This window comes from Dendrobates tinctorius, unplaced genomic scaffold (assembly GCF_039654945.1).
Source record: "Dendrobates tinctorius isolate UK_male_01 unplaced genomic scaffold, ASM3965494v1 ptg000028l, whole genome shotgun sequence".
Classification (NCBI taxonomy): Eukaryota; Metazoa; Chordata; class Amphibia; order Anura; family Dendrobatidae; genus Dendrobates; species Dendrobates tinctorius.
The window spans coordinates 34,603,965-34,623,345 of record NW_027361696.1 but is presented as its reverse complement, the minus strand read 5'-3'; the positions used below and the strand labels follow the sequence as shown (position 1 = coordinate 34,623,345).

The 19,381-nt window shown below is 41.8% G+C and overlaps 2 protein-coding genes across 2 annotated transcripts in view; both read left to right on the top strand.

The window, feature by feature from the left end:
* The window catches only part of LOC141084885 (phospholipase A2 inhibitor gamma subunit B-like), a 51,567-nt gene that overhangs the window by 17,723 nt on the left and 14,463 nt on the right, over window positions 1–19,381 (top strand). The window lies entirely within an intron of this gene.
* On the top strand, window positions 12,022–14,387 carry LOC141085285 (uncharacterized). The gene is made up of 3 exons (XM_073570563.1): window positions 12,022–12,214; window positions 12,739–12,880; window positions 13,257–14,387. The coding sequence occupies exon 3, from the start codon at window positions 13,285–13,287 to the stop codon at window positions 14,275–14,277; it is 993 nt and encodes a 330-aa protein (XP_073426664.1). The 5' UTR covers window positions 12,022–12,214; window positions 12,739–12,880; window positions 13,257–13,284; the 3' UTR covers window positions 14,278–14,387.

Genomic DNA, 19,381 nt, shown 5'->3' with positions numbered 1-19,381 from the left:
AAAAAAGAACTTTCATGTGAAACTCGACAGTCTATTCCTGTTCTTAGAAATGAAGGTTATTCCATGCGAGAAATTGCCAAGAAACTGAAGATTTCCTACAACGGTGTGTACTACTCCCTTCAGAGGAGAGCACAAAAAGGCTCTAACCAGAGTAGAAAGAGAAGTGGGTGGCCCCGCTGCACAACTGAGCAACAAGACAAGTACATTAGAGTCTGTAGTTTGAGAAATCGACACCTCACAGGTCCTCAACTGGCAGCTTCATTAAATAGTACACGCAAAACGCCAGTGTCAACGTCTAAAGTAAAGAGGCGACTCCGGGATGCTGGCCTTCAGGGCAGAGTGGCAAAGAAAAAGCCATATCTGAGACTGGCTAATAAAAGGAAAAGATTAATATGGGCAAAAGAACACAGACATTGGACAGAGGAAGATTGGTAAGAAGTGTTATGGACAGACCAATCCAAGTTTGAAGTGTTTTGCTCACGCAGAAGAACATTTGTGAGACACAGAACAACTGAAAAGATGCTGGAAGAGTGCCTGACACCATCTGTCAAGCATGGTGGAGGTAATGTGATGGTCTGGGGTTGCTTTGGTGCTGGTAAAGAGAGAGATTTGTGCAAGGTAAAAGGGATTTTGCATAAGGAAGGCTATCACTCCATTTTGCAATGCCATGTCATACCCTGTGAACAGCGCTTGATTGGAGACAATTTCATCCTACAACAGGACAATGTCCCAAAGCACACCTCTAGATCATGCAAGAACTATTTAGGGAAGAAGCAGGCAGTTGGTATTCTCTCTGTAATGGAGTGGCCAGCACAGTCACCAGATCTCAACCCCATTGAGCTGTTGTGGGAGCAGATTGACCGCATGGTACGCAAAAAGTGCCCATCAAGCCAAACCAACTTGTGGGAGGGGCTTCTGGAAGCATGGGGTGATATTTCTCCAAATTACGTCAGCAAATTAACTGCTAGGATGCCCAAGGACTGCTTTGCTGTAATTGCTGCAAGGGGAGCATTCTTTGACAAAAGCCAAGTTTGAAGGAGAAAATTATTATTTCAAATAAAAATCTTTTTTTCGAACCTTGTCAATATCTGGACTAGATTTTAAATTCATTTGACAACTCATTTGATTAATAAAAGTATGAGTTTTCATGGAAAACACAAAATTGTCTTGGTGACCCCAAACTTTGGAACGGTAGTGTATATATACATGTCATAGAGACACACACATATATATATATTTATAATTCATAAAGTTCTTCATAGCCGAATAGCAACCAAAACACTTGCCAGCTTCATTAAAATCATTCCAAAACCTGACATGAAGAAGATAAGGCTTGGGATCCACCCTGTGCAGAAGGAGAATCCTGGCGCCCAACACCAGGGGCTTTTTTCAACCTATGTAACTACATAGTAACATAGTAACATAGTTAGTAAGGCCGAAAAAAGACATTAGTCCATCCAGTTCAGCCTATAAAATTCTGTCAGAATAAATCCCCAGATCTACGTCCTTCTAAAGAACCTAACAATAACTGTAAAATACAATATTGTTATGCTCCAGGAAGACATCCAGGCCTCTCTTGAACCCTTCGACTGAGTTCGCCATCACCACCTCCTCAGGCAGGGAATTCCAGATTCTCACTGCCCTAACTGTAAAGAATCCTCTTCTATGTTGGTGGAAAAATCTTTTCTCCTCCAGACACATAGAGTGCCCCCTTGTGACCGTCACCTTCCTTGGTATAAACAGATCCTCGAAGAGATATTTGTATTTTCCACTTATATACTTATACATGGTTATTAGATTGCCCCTTTTTTCTTTTTTCTAGACTAAATAATCCTAATTTTGCTAATCTCTCTGGGTATTGTAGTTCCCCCATCCCCTTTATTAATTTTGTTGCCCTCCTTTGTACCCACTGTAGTTCCATTATATCCTTCCTGATCACCGGTGCCCAAAACTGTACACAGTACTCCACGTGCGGTTTAACCAGAGATTTGTACAGAGGCAGTATAATGCTCTCATCATGTGCAACCAGACCTTTTTTAATGCACTCCATGATCCTGTTTGCCTTGGCAGCCGATGCCTGGCACTGGCTGCTCCAGGTAAGTTTATCATTAACTAGGATCCCCAAGTCTTTCTCCATGTCAGATTTACCCAGTGGTTTACAGTTCAGTGTGTAATGGTGATATTGATTCCTTCTTCCCATGTGTATAACCTTGCATTTATCATTGTTAAACTGCATCTGCCACCTTTCAGCCCAAGTTCCCAACTTATCCAGATCCATCTGTAGCAGAATACTATCTTCTCTTGTATTGACTGTTTTACATAGTTTTGTATCATCTGCAAATATCGATATTTTACTGTGCAAACCTTCTACCAGATCGTTAAAAAATATGTTGAAGAGAATAGGTCCCAACACCGACCCCTGCGGTACCCCACTGGTCACAGAGACCCAGTTAGAGAATATACCATTTATAACCACCCTCTGCTTTCTATCACTAAGCCAGTTACTTACCCATTTTCACATATTTTCCCCCAGACCCAGCATTCTCATTTTGTGCACCAACCTCTTGTGTGGTACGGTATCAAACGCTTTGGAAAAATCAAGATATACCACATCCAATGACTCACCTTGGTCCAGTCTATAGCTTACCTTTTCATAAAAACTGATTAGATTGGTTTGACAGGAGCGATTCCTCATAAACCCATGCTGATATGGCGTTTAACAGTTATTCTCATTGAGATAATCCAGAATAACATCCCTCAGAAACCCTTCAAATATTTTACCAACTTTAGAGGTTAGACTTACTGGCCTATAATTTCCAGGTTCACTTTTAGAGCCCTTTTTGAATATTGGTACCACATTTGCTATGTGCCAGTCGTGTGGAACAGACCCCGTCACTATAGAGTCTCTAAATATAAGAAATAATGGTTTGTCTATTACATTACTTTGTTCTCTTAGTACTTATGGGTGTTTGCCATCCGGACCCGGAGATTTATCTATTTTAATCTTATTTAGCCTGTTTTACACCTCTTCTTGGGTTAGATTGGTGACCCTTAATATAGGGTTTTCTATGTCTCTCGGCATTTCACCTAGCATTTCATTTTCCACCGTGAATACTGTGGAGAAGAAGGTGTTTAATATATTAGCTTTTTACTCATCATCTACAACCATACTTTCCTCACAATTTTTTAATGGGCCTACACTTTCACTTTTGATTCCTTTAACTATTGATATAGTTGAAGAACAGCTTGGGATTAGTTTTACTCTCCTTAGCAATGTGCTTCTCTGTTTCCTTTTTGGCAGCTTTAATTATTTTTTTTAGATAAAGAATTTTTCTCCTTATAGTATTTTAGAGCTTCAACGGTGCCATCCTGCTTTATTAGTTTAAATACTTTCTTTTTACTGTTAATTGCCCCTCTTACTTCTTTGTTTAGCCACAATGGGTTTTTACTATTTCTTGTCCTTTTATTTCCACAAGGTATTAACCGCTTACAGTGCCTATTAAGGATGTTCTTAAACATTTCCCATTTATTTTCTATATTCTTATTTCTGAGGATATTGTCCCAGTCAACCAGATTAAGGGCATCTCTAAGATGGTCAAACTTTGCCTTCCTAAAGTTCAGTGTTTTTGTGACTCCCTGACATGTCCCCCTAGCGCATTATATTGAGTGCACAGATAAAGTTTATTATTACTGTTATGTTGTGCCAGTGTTCACATTATTTTTTGACACATCAAATTGTGACCTTATTCACACTATGCTTCATCTTATGGTAGCGCTTTTAGCGCATTATATTGAGTGCACAGATAAAGTTTATTATTACTGTTATGTTGTGCCAGTGTTCAGATTATTTTTTGACACATCAAATTGTGACCTTATTCACACTATGCGTCATCTTATGGTAGCGCTTTTAGCGCATTATATTGAGTGCACAGATAAAGTTTATTATTACTGTTATGTTGTGCCAGTGTTCAGATTATTTTTTGACACATCAAATTGTGACCTTATTCACACTATGCATCATCTTATGGCAGCGCTTTTAGCGCATTATATTGAGTGCACAGATAAAGTTTATTATTACTGTTATGTTGTGCCAGTGTTCAGATTATTTTTTGACACATCAAATTGTGACCTTATTCACACTATGCGTCATCTTATGGTAGCGCTTTTAGCGCATTATATTGAGTGCACAGATAAAGTTTATTATTACTGTTATGTTGTGCCAGTGTTCAGATTATTTTTTGACACATCAAATTGTGACCTTATTCACACTATGCATCATCTTATGGTAGCGCTTTTAGCGCATTATATTGAGTGCACAGATAAAGTTTATTATTACTGTTATGTTGTGCCAGTGTTCACATTATTTTTTGACACATCAAATTGTGACCTTATTCACACTATGCGTCATCTTATGGTAGCGCTTTTAGCGCATTATATTGAGTGCACAGATGAAGTTTATTATTACTGTTATGTTGTGACAGTGTCCAGATTATTTTTTGACACATCAAATTGTGACCTTATTCACACTATGCTTCATCTTATGGTAGCGCTTTTAGCGCATTATATTGAGTGCACAGATAAAGTTTATTATTACTGTTACGTTGTGCCAGTGTTCAGATTATTTTTTGACACATCAAATTGTGACCTTATTCACACTATGCGTCATCTTATGGTAGCGCTTTTAGCGCATTATATTGAGTGCACAGATAAAGTTTATTATTACTGTTATGTTGTGCCAGTGTTCAGATTATTTTTTGACACATCAAATTGTGACCTTATTCACACTATGCGTCATCTTATGGTAGTGCTTTTAGCGCATTATATTGAGTGCACAGATAAAGTTTATTATTACTGCTATGTTGTGCCAGTGTCCAGATTGTTTTTTGACACATCAAACTGTGGCCTTATTCACACTATGCGTCACCTTATGTTTTGGTGCTTGTGCTTGAATGTATTGATGTGATATATGATCTTGATATAAGCTCCTGCACACGGATGGGAGCAGGATGCTGTTTCATTAAACTCAGATCCGATCTACCTTTCTCCCCCACTCTGAAACTCAGCTGGTAAGAGTGATTACTAATTGGATAGGTATATAAAGGACTTCAACAGAACATCACACTGACCTTGAGAAAGACACATCACTGTGTCGATACGCGTGGGTTTGGGGGTCCCATGTTAGGCTACTTTCACACTTCAGGTTTTCGGCGTCAGGCGCGATCCGGCGTCGTGCCGGAACGCCGGATCTGGCAAATGTTTAGTAAAACCGGATGTGACGGATCCGTTTTTCTGCCGGATCCGTCTTTTTCTTGACAGACAAAACCGGATCCGTCTCATCCGGTTCATCCGTTTTTCTATCCGTTTTTCTCCGGATTACGCCGGATCCGGTTTTTAAAATTGACCCTTGTGGCCTTCCGAACGGGATTGGCTACTGGAAAACTATATATAGCATGTTCCTACAGCCCTTCTTTGACAGGTTGTAGAGGAGAAAGTGCAGGTTGGAGAGAAGAGCAAGTTATTGGCGAAGATGGATGTTGTCATTGGAAATATTTTGAAGAATTTGGCGGATTTTATAGCGGAGGCAAATCGTTTGAGGGTGATTGTTCTGGAGAAGGAGAGAGCGAGACAGCAGTGCATCAGGCATCGTAGACGAAGTTTGTGGATCCACCCCATCACAGCCAAGAGAATGACGCGTGGGGTCTATTCTACACTCTGCATGGACCTTCGACGAAACCCGGATAAATTTTTTGGATATGTTAGGATGAAAATGGAGAATTTTGATTACTTGGTGGAGCGCATTGCACACCTCATAAGAAAAGCGGACACCTATTGCCGCTTCTCTGTTTCACCCACAGAGCGTCTGATGGTGACTTTAAGGTAAGCCACATTTATTGGATGTGATCGCATCAGAGCACACTTTCACTGCAATCTTGTTGGTTGTAGTTTGTATCTCCAAGTGTTATAGCTCAGTTTTGGTATGTAATGCTGTGATTTAAAACTAATTTATTGTTTTTTAATTCCCCACAGATTTCTTGCAACTGGAGGATCCCTTTCGTCACTGCATTTCCAGTACAGACTCGGGATTTCCACCATATCTGGAATAGTGAAGTACACATGCCGTGCACTGTGGGACTCCTTAGCTGAAGAGCTTTTACCAGAGCCCACAACAGAGAGGTGGATTGAAATTGCTGACAAGTTTCAACAGATATGTCAGTTTCCCAACTGCTTGGGCGCTGTGGACGGGAAACATATCCGCATTGTAAAGCCAGCTGGATCGGGATCGGAATATTTCAATTACAAGAAATATTTTTCAATTGTCCTCATGGCCATCGCTGACGCGGAATACAAATTTATTGCGGTTGATATTGGGGCCTATGGCCGCTCCAATGACTCTAAAGTTTTCAAACTGTCTGCCATGGGGCGTAAACTGTATGGAAACACCTTCCAGTTCCCACCACCTAGACCGCTGCCGCAAACATCTGGTCCACCTATGCCATTTGTCTGTGTAGGGGATGAAGCCTTCCAGCTGTCAGAACACCTTTTGAAACCGTACTCTAGCAGAGGATTGACAAGACCAAAATGCATTTTTAATTACCGCCTCACAAGAGCAAGAAGAATGGTTGAATGTACCTTTGGTATTCTGACAGCCAAATGGCGGGTCCTATTGACTGCGATCAACCTCAAGACAGAAACTGTGGACGAGGTGATCAAAGCGTGCGTGGTACTCCACAATTTTGTTATCTGCAAGGAACCCATTTCCATTGAGGACACCTCTGAAGAAACCACCTTGCAAGATTACCATGACATTACCACTAGAAGTTCTGTGACGGTTTCAGTAATGAGGGACAATTTTGCACTATACTTTATGTCACCTCAAGGCAGAGTACACTGGCAGGATGACAGAGTGTGAAAGATTTGTGCCCAACCAAACTTGTGTACCTTCTGTACCAACAGTATATACCTTTGCCAACCAAAGTTGGCTATCTTGTCAAGGTCTCTATTTTTAGCTTTAGGCCACAGGTGTGTACCTGGTTGTGTTTTATTCAAAGTATTTCACCTTTTAACAAAAGTTGTGTACATTGTTAGGAAATCACCAACAATAAACACAACTTTTTAGGTGAAATACTTTGCTTCAAACACAACCAGGAACACAACTGTGGCAAAAAGCTAAAATTTACCCACAGTTATATACCTAGTTTTGAATACCATTTCACCTTTTAAATACCCTGTATTTAACCTTTTTCGCCGCAGAAAGAAATGACAGACAACCAGTGTAAAATAATTTAACTTTTATTGAAAAATGTTTTTTTTAGTAAACTTTTTTAAAATTTTAATAAGCTTGTTTAATAAAACTTTGAAACTATAAAACTGAAACCATAAAACTGGTCATTTTTATTTAAATACACACATTATAAATCTGTGTAGTGTGTGGTGGAAATACTGCTGTAGGGGCTGCGGGACACTTCGACACTGGGAGTGTGGAGAGAGGACTGGGATCGTGGTGGGGAAGGAACAGTTAGAGGTGAAGGTGTGGAAAAAACTACAGAATGGGTGGACATGTGGGAAGCAGAAGAGGTGGTGGGTGGTGGAGTGGAGGGTTGGGCAGGGACTGTAGGAGCAGATGATGTTGATGGCAAGTTGTATGGGGAAGGAGTTTGGTACGGGGCAGGTTGCTGGAAGTGGGGAGATGTCTGGTACGGGGCAGGTTGCTGGAAGTGGGGAGATGTCTGGTACGGGGCAGGTTGCTGGAAGTGGGGAGATGTCTGGTACTGGGGAGGTTGCTGGTACTGGGGAGTTTGCAGGTACAGGGGAGGTTGGTACTGGGGAGGTTGCTGGTACTGGGGAGGTTGCTGGTACTGGGGAGGTTGCTGGTACTGGGGAGGTTGCTGGTGCTGTGGAGGTTGATGGTGCTGGGGAGGTGGATGGTGCTGGGGAGGTGGATGGTATGTAATAGGAGGGGGAGGATGGAAAGTGGCTGGAGGGGGTGCAGGTGGAGGAACTACTGTGGTGGGAGGAGGAGGTTGGGAGGTAACTTGCTGGAGAGCAGCGTGGCATGAATGCATTACATGCATCTGCTGGGCAGGAGAGAGTGTTTCCATGCGCTCCACAACAGACCTGAAAAAGGTGTGGTTTGGCGAAGATCTTGCTTCTGAATGCATGGTTTGCAGAAGTGTCTTCACCTCCAGAATGCTGGAGTTGATCTGCTGATAGCCTGCGGAGATTTGCTCTGACAAGACTTTTAGACAGTTCTGGAAAGATGCATTCAGATGCAAGAACTCTGGCGCATAAGTCTTTTCCTGACCCCTCTGCCGCTGCCGCCCAGTACCCGCAGGTGTACTAGAGGTGGCAGGGGCAGAAGGGTGGGGTAAAGGGAAAGCGATCTCCTCACCAGCAGCTTCATGTAATGTAGGCGGCCACGATGCTCCTGTGCTGGTGGATGGGACTGATGGGTCCAATGTGTGGGAAGGCTGGGAAGGTGCAGATGTACCGGGGCGGTCGAAGTCTCCCTCGGTGCCGGTCTCCTCAGGGATCGCCTCAGAAGGGTCCAATCGTGCAGGCTCCCGAGTGCTGCTCACCGTGCTGTGGAATAAAGAGAAAAAAAAAACAATTAAAATAGTGACATGGTATGGCCCTGGCTGAAAAAAAAAAGTTACATCTAAACATTTTTTTGTCACATGTGGTGTGTAATATTTACCTTCTGGTGAGCATTGTCTCCCGGAGGAACGACAGGGCTCGTGCGTACTTGTACTTGCTCCTGCGTCCTCCAGATCCACTCGGGGCCCGCATCTCTTTATTGAACTCCTTCTTGAAACGATCCCTCACAGACCGCCACCGCTTCACAATTCTCTCCCCTGAAACGAGAAAGGACAAAGTGGTTAGTATACAACATCAGTGTTTCCCAAACTCCAGTCCTCATGGTCCCCAGGGGTCATGTTTTCAGGATTTCCAAAGTAAATAGAAATCCTGAACACATGATCCGTGGGGACCACGAGGACTGGAGTTCGGGAAACACAGGTTTAAATCAAGCAACCGGTACTGTATATACTTACGCTCTTTAATCTGGGCCCGAGCTTCGAGGTCCTCCCAGCGGTCCACAAGGAGCGAACAGATTTCCTCCCAGAGTCGTCGGGTAACGATCAGGTCAGCGTGGCGTCGGTCAGCCATATTCCAGAGCGGCTCCCTTTCTCTGACGAGATCGATGAGGCGGTCGACATCAATCCCTCCATCCTCACCGTCAGAGTCGGGAGCACGCTGTGAAGGCTGTTAAAGAAAAAGACAAAAATAACATAATTAGCCTCCACAAAAGAAATGAAATAAAAAGTGCAAAAAAAACAAAGCAAAAATATTTATACTTACACGCTGGTGACCGCCGCGTTGCTGTCGCCGACGACCCTGGGAGGCACTGCGAGGACCTCTTGGCCGAGCACCAGATTGGGAAGACTAGAGAAGAAAACAAAAAATGTTATGTCTTTGGATGTAGGCATTTGTTTGCTGTGTGTGGTCTGCAGAACATTGTTTTCTATGTGTTGTGTGTAGTGTGATGTTGTGTTTCTGCGTTTGATGCAAAAAACTTACCAATTGTGAGCCCACTGCAAGTGTCTGTCCACCCCTTCCTTCTTCTTCTGGGAGCTCCTCTTCATCTTGTGATTCCTGTTTTGAAATAAAAGGCAATGAATACACATATATTACAGAGATGATGGATTTTGGAAATAAAAACTTACCGTCAAACGCTGACGATGCGAGGGAGGGCTCCCAGAAGATGTGCTGTCTTCCTCATGGCCAGACTCCATGGCTGTGGGTGGTGTTTCTGCTGCTGCCATTGCTGCTGCTGCTGCTGCTGCTGCATCTATTGGGCGGCTGTTGAATAAAGAGAAACAAAGGGCCAATGAATATCTTGATATTCCATAGCCCTAGTTTGGAGGAATGGGGGATTTGATAATTACCGTCTCTCATCTGCTGCTGGACTCCCCTCCCGTTGTTCAGCATGCTGCTCCATTTGGGGTGGTGCTGATGGTGCTGCTGCTGCAGATGTCTGCTGCCTTCTCCTGCTCCTGGTTCTTGGCTTGGGTGGCATGTTGGGTGTGGCTGAGGGTCCCATTGTCTTGCTTTTATATATGTCCTGTGGGCAGAGCTACTGAGCATGCTCAGACCAAAAAAAACGGATCCGGCCACCGGATCCGGCTGTCGCCGGATCCGGCGCATTGCGGCGCTCATAGGCTTTCATTGTATGAAAAAGCCGGACACGCCGGATCCGGCGTGTCCGGCTTTTTCGACGGATACAAAAAACGTTACAGTCACCGTTTTTTCCAGACGCCGGATCGCGTCACATTGCCGGATCCGGCGAAAATCGGATGAAACGCATGGCCATCCGGCTCGATCCGGCTCTAATGCAAGTCAATGGGGGGGAAACCGGATCCGGCATTGTATTTCGACGGATCCGGTTTTAGTCAAAAGCGCCGGATCGCGCCTGAAGCAGAAAACCTGATGTGTGAAAGAGGCCTAACCTACCCGGTAGCTTGTTCATCCTCAGAAACCAGGTGATATCATGCTAGGGAAAGGGACTTATTAATGTCTGTTTATTTGTGTTGGCAACATGATAAGCATTCAATTTTCTGTCCATGGTATATGTAGAATTTCTATGTAACCATAGTAGTTATTGATAATATGGTATTTTTTTGATTTGAGGTCATGATTGTCATAACAATTGATTTGATAGACCCTAGGTTATGGTAACTAGCAGATACCTGGCATTATACTGTATGGTTGGTCTTGGGACCCATAGCATTTAACTATTTATTAAAATGACCCATTGTCTTTGTTTTGTTATCAATGTCTGGTTGTTCAGACTTTTTAATTGTTTTTAACCACAAAGTGTCTGTTTGTTGTGTCCATTAATAAAATTGATACTTTTTTCATATCTTTGTGGTGATCCCTATTTGTGTGCATATACTTTTCCCTTTTCATGTGCTCTAATCCATTTATATGCACCAGGTGATCCCACCTAAACTGATATTGTGGTTGGTGCCCGTTTACTCTATATCTTGTCAGACATTGGTTTTTGTGGCTTTCTGCAGTGGTTAGTCTTTCTTAAACGGAGGCACATTTTGGATTATTATTGATTATGGATTTAAATACCAGAGAGTTAGCTTGGGGGAAGCAAGTGACAGATATATTTGATTCAGTGGATACTGTTTCTGGGATTGGTGCAAATAATGATGACGGTTTTTTGGGTTTAACTTCGGACATTACCAATTTGCATAAAAATCTTACTAAGACAATTTGGAATGCCAAAACACTAGAGGAGTACAAGAAATTAAATTTAGTACCTCGAGGATTGAGGGTGCAGATCTTCCCTGCTTGGGAAGTAGCCCCAGACTTCAGGACAACATGGGAGCAGGGCCTTCAAAAATGCTCTTTTTTAATAATGGACATGTTAATAGAGCATGACCGGGTTCTCCTTTCTCGGTTAAAGGATGAAATTAGGACTAAAGAAAATACTCTTGCTACCTATGATAAAAGAGAGAAGGTTGATCCATTTAAGGAGCGATTAAAAGTGAACATAGATAAATTTGAAAAAGACATCATACGAGGTAAAAAGTCCAAATTCCATAGGGATAAAATGGACTATGAGGATCAGAAGGCGTATAGATGGACACATCATGGAAATAAACGCAATAGAAGTGGCTATAAACAACAGACCAAGAGAAGGGAGGAACTGGTAGACAAGTCCAACTACGCCTCTAGTGATTTTTTATCCTCAGACACGAGCGACCGCGAAAGCGGCACAGACGGGGCAGAAGGAAACACACCAAGACGCAAGAAGAATATGGGACGATACAGAGAGTGGTCACCGAGCTTCAAGCGAGTGACTCGACACAACAACCGACGGTGATGGGAGAGCATAATCAGCAGGGGCCAGAACAAGACATGGCACTGGGTGAGTTGAGGATCATTAATCTTACTTCATATGTGTTGTCAACCATGGAGAGGTCAGTACTGTTAAAGGGTCTTTCATTTTCACCTATGAACATGCTGGATAAGTTTGAACTGACTAAAGATCTTTTCCTCTTTTGTAGGCAGCTGACTTTTAAAATGCTATATCAAAATCCGTCAAAAATTAATGATGTATCTGATAATGATAGACAAGTACTTCGGGACCTCCTTGATCTCTTGGAAGAAAATGAACATAATGATGGGAGGCGAAAATTTACAGGTAGGTTGCCTTCTCAGGCAACTCCCTCATTTGCACTCTTCCCAGCCATACAAATCTTCTTTGAGAAGACTAGTAGAGACATTCAAAAATTAAAACTAAATAAACATGGTCATAATAACTTTTCAAAGGGAGAGAGGAGGGCGCTATCTGCTTTAAGGAATAATGATACATTTGAGATCAAGCAGGCTGACAAAGGGGGAAATTTGGTCCTATGGCCTAAGGATATGTATATGGATGAGGCCAGGCGACAATTGACTAATATTCAACATTATCAAGCCCTTCCCTCTGATCCCACAGAGATTTTCAAATCTCATCTAGATAGACTACTCTGTAGGGCATATCAATATGGGATAATAGATAAAAAAGAGAAGGACTTTCTAACAGTAAAACATCCAGCAGTACCAACATTTTACATGGTGCCCAAAGTTCACAAATCCCTGCAAAAACCACCTGGGAGACCGATTGTGTCGGGTATAGGAGGATTATACGAAAGGTCATGTGTATATGTTGACTTTTTCTTGCAGCCTATAGTACAGTGACTGGACTCTTACATTCGTGACTCGGCACATCTTATCCAGTGCCTGGAACCCTTGGAACTTCCGGACCACATCCTTCTGGCAACTTTAGATGTCGAGGCATTATACACGAGCATAAAGCATGACATAGGTATTTCGGCTGTAGAGTATTTTTTGGATTTGTTCTCAACAGGGCACAGGGGACATGATACCTTTGTTTTGGATCTTTTGAGGGAAGTACTTGAAAAAAACTATTTCATTTTTGATAGAGTTTTTTATAGGCAAGTCTCGGGTACCGCTATGGGTGCCAGATGTGCACCATCGTATGCGAATCTGTACATGGGATGGTGGGAAAATACTCAAGTGCGGACAAAATCAGCCTTCCAGTGCCATGTGCATGGATGGTACCGCTTTATTGATGATATCCTCATCCTATGGACAGGCTCGAGGGTAGAATTTGATTCTTTTGTTGAGGAACTTAATAACAACAGCTGGAATATACGTTTAACCTCCTGTGTTTCCAACAGCTCGGTGAATTTCCTTGACTTGAAAGTTATGATTCAAGATAATAAGATAAACACGACACTTCATCAGAAGAGTACAGCGACGAATAACTTTCTTCATTACAAGAGTTTTCACCCAGCCCACCTGCGTAATGGGATCCCGAAGGGACAGTTTTTACGATTAAGGAGGAACTGCAGTCGGCTGGAGGATTTCCAAAAAGAATCTCGTGCTCTAACGGAGCGTTTCCTGGAACGTGGTTATCCACGAAATACGGTGTCTAGAGCGTATCAATATTCAAGGAACTGCATGAGAGAAGACACCCTGAGACCTAGGGTGAGAACTAATCCAAGCACAATAAATTTAATAACCAAATTTAATAATCAATGGGGTGATATTTATAGAATTTTGAACAACAATTGGGATATTCTTTGTAGTGAGAATAAACTAAAGAATTTTATCTCTGAGAGGCCTAGGATGATAGCAAGGAGAGCAACAAACCTTAAGGACTACCTTACGAATAGCCATTTCAGACGTTCCAAAACCAAAATCAGATGTGGTAATTCCAACAAGGGATCATTCCCTTGTGGTAATTGTACAGTATGCCCACTGATGATTGCGACTAGGGGGCTTTCAATACCAGGTATACCTATACAGGTCCAGTCTAGGGCATATTTCAATTGTCGTTCGCGCAATTTGGTCTATGCACTGGTTTGTGGTTGTAATAAGGTGTATGTGGGTCAAACCACACAAGAGTTGCGCAGGAGAGTTCAACAACATCTCTCTAATATAGCCACGGCTAGAGTTGATAAAACTAAAGAAAAACAGATCACGTCTGTGGCAGCTCATTTTTTGGAATGTCATGGTGGTAGTCCAAAGTCCCTTCGAGTCATGGGGCTGGAAGGAGTTCAGACAAGCATCAGGGGAGGTAAAATTACAAATGAGCTATTGAGGCGTGAAGCCAGATGGATCTTTGAACTCAAAAGCTTGGCTCCAGGGGGTTTAAATGAAGAGCTGCTGTATACAGGGTTCTACAAAGAGAGTTAACTTACTATCTTCTTATCTCCTTTGATGACCAGTCTACAGTTGGTCTAGATACACTGATTCCTCCCGTGAACCCCCAGCCCCATGACGTTTTCCTTTCTTTTCTTTTGTTTTGTCCGTAGGGCTCTAGGACTGGGATCCAAATCTGGGAGAATACCTTCTGAAAGATACGTGATGATGAAGTTGATTGGGATAGAACAACCACCAATTCGTTACATCTTGGATAATATTTGGACACTTAAGACTAATTATCTTGTGATGCTTATTGATGGTACACAAGTTGTGGTCTAGTCCTTGTATTATATTGGAACTTCATATGGATGTACCTTTGATACTAAAATAACTCATGTTCATGTCTGACTCAAATGCTCTGTGTCTTAATATGTTGGTCATCAACATCTGCAGGAGAATTTCGTGCAGATGGTTAGCTTCTTCAGGATTAGCTAAGTAACCCTGTTAAGTCTATATCTATATGGCGTGATATCAGAGCCTGGTTTCTGAGTGACTTAAAATATAGGAGGGTGCTTGATTTCATCAAGATAAATTATGAACATATAAACAAGTAGACTTCACAATTATATCTGATTTGAATAACCTGGTGACTATATATGATTTTCCCTATATTTTCGTGGAGCTTCTAGCAAGGGCTACTGGGTCTGGGTGTTATGTTGTGTGAACAGATATATTTTTACTGTCATGTTGTGCCAGTGTCTAGACCACTTTTTGACACATTACATTGTGGTTGTATTCACACTATGCGTCATCTTATGGTAGCGCTTTGAGCGCATTAAGCCGTGGTGCTAGTAAGGGCCATTAAATCTGGGTGTCATTATAATGAGTGAACAGATATATATTTTTACTGTTATGCTGTGCTGGTGTCAAGACCACTTTTTGACACATTAAATTGTGGCTGTATTTACACTATGCGTCATCTTATGGTAGCGCTTTTTGCGCATTAAGCCGTGGTGCTAGCAAGGGTTACTAAATCTGGATATCGTTATATTGAGTGAACAGATATATTTTCACTGTCATGCTGTGTCAGTGTATAGACCATTTCTTGACACATTATATTGTGGCTGTATTCACACTATGCGTCATTATATGGTAGCGCCTTTAGCGCATTAAGCCGTGGTGCCAGCAAGGGTTATTAAATCTGAATATTGAGTGAATAGATATATTTTTATTGTCATGATGTGCCAGTGTATAGACCACTTCTTGACACATTATATTGCGGCTGCATTCACACTATGCGTCATTTTATGGTATCGCTTTTAGCGCATTAAGCAGTGGTGCTAGTAAGTGCTATTAAATCTGGGTGTCGTAATATTGAGTGAACAGATATATTTTTACTGCCATACTGTGCCAGTGTCTAGACCACTTTTTGACACATTACATTGTGGTTGTATTCACACTATGCGTCATCTTATGGTAGCGCTTTGAGCGCATTAAGCCGTGGTGCTAGTAAGGGCCATTAAATCTGGGTGTCATTATAATGAGTGAACAGATATATATTTTTACTGTTATGCTGTGCTGGTGTCAAGACCACTTTTTGACACATTAAATTGTGGCTGTATTTACACTATGCGTCATCTTATGGTAGCGCTTTTTGCGCATTAAGCCGTGGTGCTAGCAAGGGTTACTAAATCTGGATATCGTTATATTGAGTGAACAGATATATTTTCACTGTCATGCTGTGTCAGTGTATAGACCATTTCTTGACACATTATATTGTGGCTGTATTCACACTATGCGTCATTATATGGTAGCGCCTTTAGCGCATTAAGCCGTGGTGCCAGCAAGGGTTATTAAATCTGAATATTGAGTGAATAGATATATTTTTATTGTCATGATGTGCCAGTGTATAGACCACTTCTTGACACATTATATTGCGGCTGCATTCACACTATGCGTCATTTTATGGTATCGCTTTTAGCGCATTAAGCAGTGGTGCTAGTAAGTGCTATTAAATCTGGGTGTCGTAATATTGAGTGAACAGATATATTTTTACTGCCATACTGTGCCAGTGTTTAGACCATTCTTTGACACATTAAACTCTGGCTGTATTCACACTATGCGTCATCTTATGGTAGCACTTTTAGCACACTAAACCGTGGTGCTAGCAAGGGCTGTTAGATCTGGGGCTCGTTATTTTGAGTGAACAGATATATTTTTACTGTCATGCTGCGTCAGTGTCAAGATGACTTTTTTGACACATTACATTGTGGCCGGATTCACACTATGCGTCATCTTATGGTAGCGCTTTTAGCGCATTAAGCCATGGTGTTAGCAAGGGTTATTAAATCTGGGTGTCGTTGTATTGAGTGAACAGATATATTTTGTGGCTGTATTCACATTATGCGTCATCTTATGGTAGCGCTTTTAGCGCATTATATTGAGTGCACAGATAAAGTTTATTATTACTGTTATGTTGTGCCAGTGTTCAGATTGTTTTTTGACACATCAAATTGTGACCTTATTCACACTATGCGTCATCTTATGGCAGCGCTTTTAGCGCATTATATTGAGTGCACAGATGAAGTTTGTTATTACTGTTATGTTGTGCCAGTGTCCAGATTGTTTTTTGACACATCAAACTGTGGCCGTGTTCACACTATGCGTCACCTTATGTTTTGGTGCTTGTGCTTGAATGTATTGATGTGATACAGTATATGATCTTGATATAAGCTCCTGCACACGGATGGGAGCAGGATGCTGTTTCATTAAACTCAGATCCGATCTACCTTTTTCCCCCACTCTGAAACTCAGCTGGTAAGAGTGATTACTAATTGGATAGGTATATAAAGAACTTCAACAGAACATCACATTGACCTTGAGAAAGACACATCACTGTGTCGATACGTGTGGGTTTGGGGGTCCCATGTAACCTACCCGGTAGCTTGTTCATCCTCAGAAACCAGGTGATATCACGCTAGGGAAAGGGATTTATTAATGTATGTTTATTTGTGTTGGCAGCATGATAAGCATTCAATTTTCTGTCCATGGTATATGTAGAATTTCTATGTAACCATAGTAGTTATTGATAATATGGTATTTTTTTGATTTGAGGTCATGATTGTCATAACAATTGATTTGATAGACCCTAGGTTATGGTAACTAGCAGATACCTGGCATTATACTGTATGGTTGGTCTTGGGACCCATAGCATTTAACTATTTATTAAAATGACCCATTGTCTTTGTTTTGTTATCAATGTCTGGCTGTTCAGACTTTTTAATTGTTTTTAACCACAAAGTGTCTGTCTGTTGTGTCCATTAATAAAATTGATACTTTTTTCATATCTTTGTGGTGATCCCTATTTGTGTGCATATACTTTTCCCTTTTCATGTCCCCCTAGCGAAAGACAAGTGAAACTGTGCAATATTGTGGTCGCTATTTCCTAGATGCCCAGCGACCTGCAGATTTGTTATTCTGTCAGGTGTATTAGATAGTATTAGGTCTAAAAGTGCTGCTCCTCTGGTTGGATTCTGCCCCAATTGTGAAAGATAATAATTCTTGGCTATTAGCAGAAACCTGTTGCCTTTATGGGTTTCACAGGTCTCTGTTTCCCAGTTAATATCCGGGTAGTTAAAGTCCCCCATAACAAGGACCTCATTATGGGTTGCAGCTTCACCTGTCTGCCTTAGTAGTAAACTTTCCATGATTTCTGTTATATTTGGGGGTTTGTAACAGACCCCAAAGAGAATTTTGTTACTATTTTTCCCTCCATGTATTTCGACCCATATGGACTCGACATCCTCATTCCCTTCGCTAATATCTTCCCTTACAGTTGTGGCCAAAAGTATTGACACCCCTGCAATTCTGTCAGATAATACTCAGTTTCTTCCTGAAAATTATTGCAAACACAAATTCTTTACTATTATTATGTTCATTTAATTTGTCTTAAATGAAAAAACACAAAAAGAATTATCCTAAAGTCAAATTGGATATAATTACACACCAAACATAAAAAAGAGGGTGGACAAAAGTATTGGCACTGTTCGAAAAATCATGTGATGCTTCTCTAATTTGTGTAATTAACAGCACCTGTAACTTACCTGTGGCACCTAACAGGTGTTGGCAATAACTAAATCACACTTTCAGCCAGTTGACATGGATTAAAGTTGACTCAACCTCTGTCCTGTGTCCTTGAGTGTACCACATTGAGCATGGAGAAAAGAAAGACGACCAAAGAACTGTCTGAGGACTTGAGATACCAAATTGTGAGGAAGCATGAGCAATCTAAAGGCTACAAGTCCATCTCCAAAGACCAGAATGTTCCTGTGTCTACCGTGCGCAGTGTCATCAAGAAGTTTAAAGCCCATGGCACTGTGGCTAACCTCCCTAGATGTGGACGGAAAAGAAAAATTGACAAGAGATTTCAACACAAGATTGTGCGGATCTTAGATAAAGAACCTCGACTAACATCCAAACAAGTTCAAGCCGCCCTGCAGTCCGAGGGTACAACAGTGTCAACCCGTACTATCCGTCGGCGTCTGAATGAAAAGGGACTGTCTGGTGGGAGACCAAGGAAGACCCCACTTCTTACCCCGAGACATAAAAAAGCCAGGCTGGAGTTTGCCAAAACTTACCTGAAAAAGCCTAAAACGTTTTGGAAGAATGTTCTCTGGTCAGATGAGACAAAAGTAGAGCTTTTTGGCAAAGGCATCAACATAGAGTTTACAGGAGAAAAAAAGAGGCATTCAAAGAAAAGAACACGGTCCCTACAGTCAAACATGGCGGAGGTTCCCTGATGTTTTGGGGTTGCTTTACTGCCTCTGGCACTGGACTGCTTGACCGTGTGCATGGCATTATGAATTCTGAAGACTACCAACAAATTTTGCAGCATAATGTAGGGCCCAGTGTGAGAAAGCTGGGTCTCCCTCAGAGGTCATGGGTCTTCCAGCAGGACAATGAACCAAAACACACTTCAAAAGCACTAGAAAATGGTTTGAGAGAAAGCACTGGAGACTTCTAAGGTGGCCAGCAATGAGTCCATACCTGAATCCCATAGAACACCTGTGGAGAGATCTAAAAATGGCAGTTTGAAGAAGGCACCCTTCAAATATCAGGGACCTGGAGCAGTTTGCCAAAGAAGAATGGTCTAAAA

Excerpts from the sequence above, each read along its gene's own strand:
- LOC141085285 (XM_073570563.1), top strand. The coding sequence starts at position 13,285 with ATGATTCAAGATAATAAGATAAACACGACACTTCATCAGAAGAGTACA.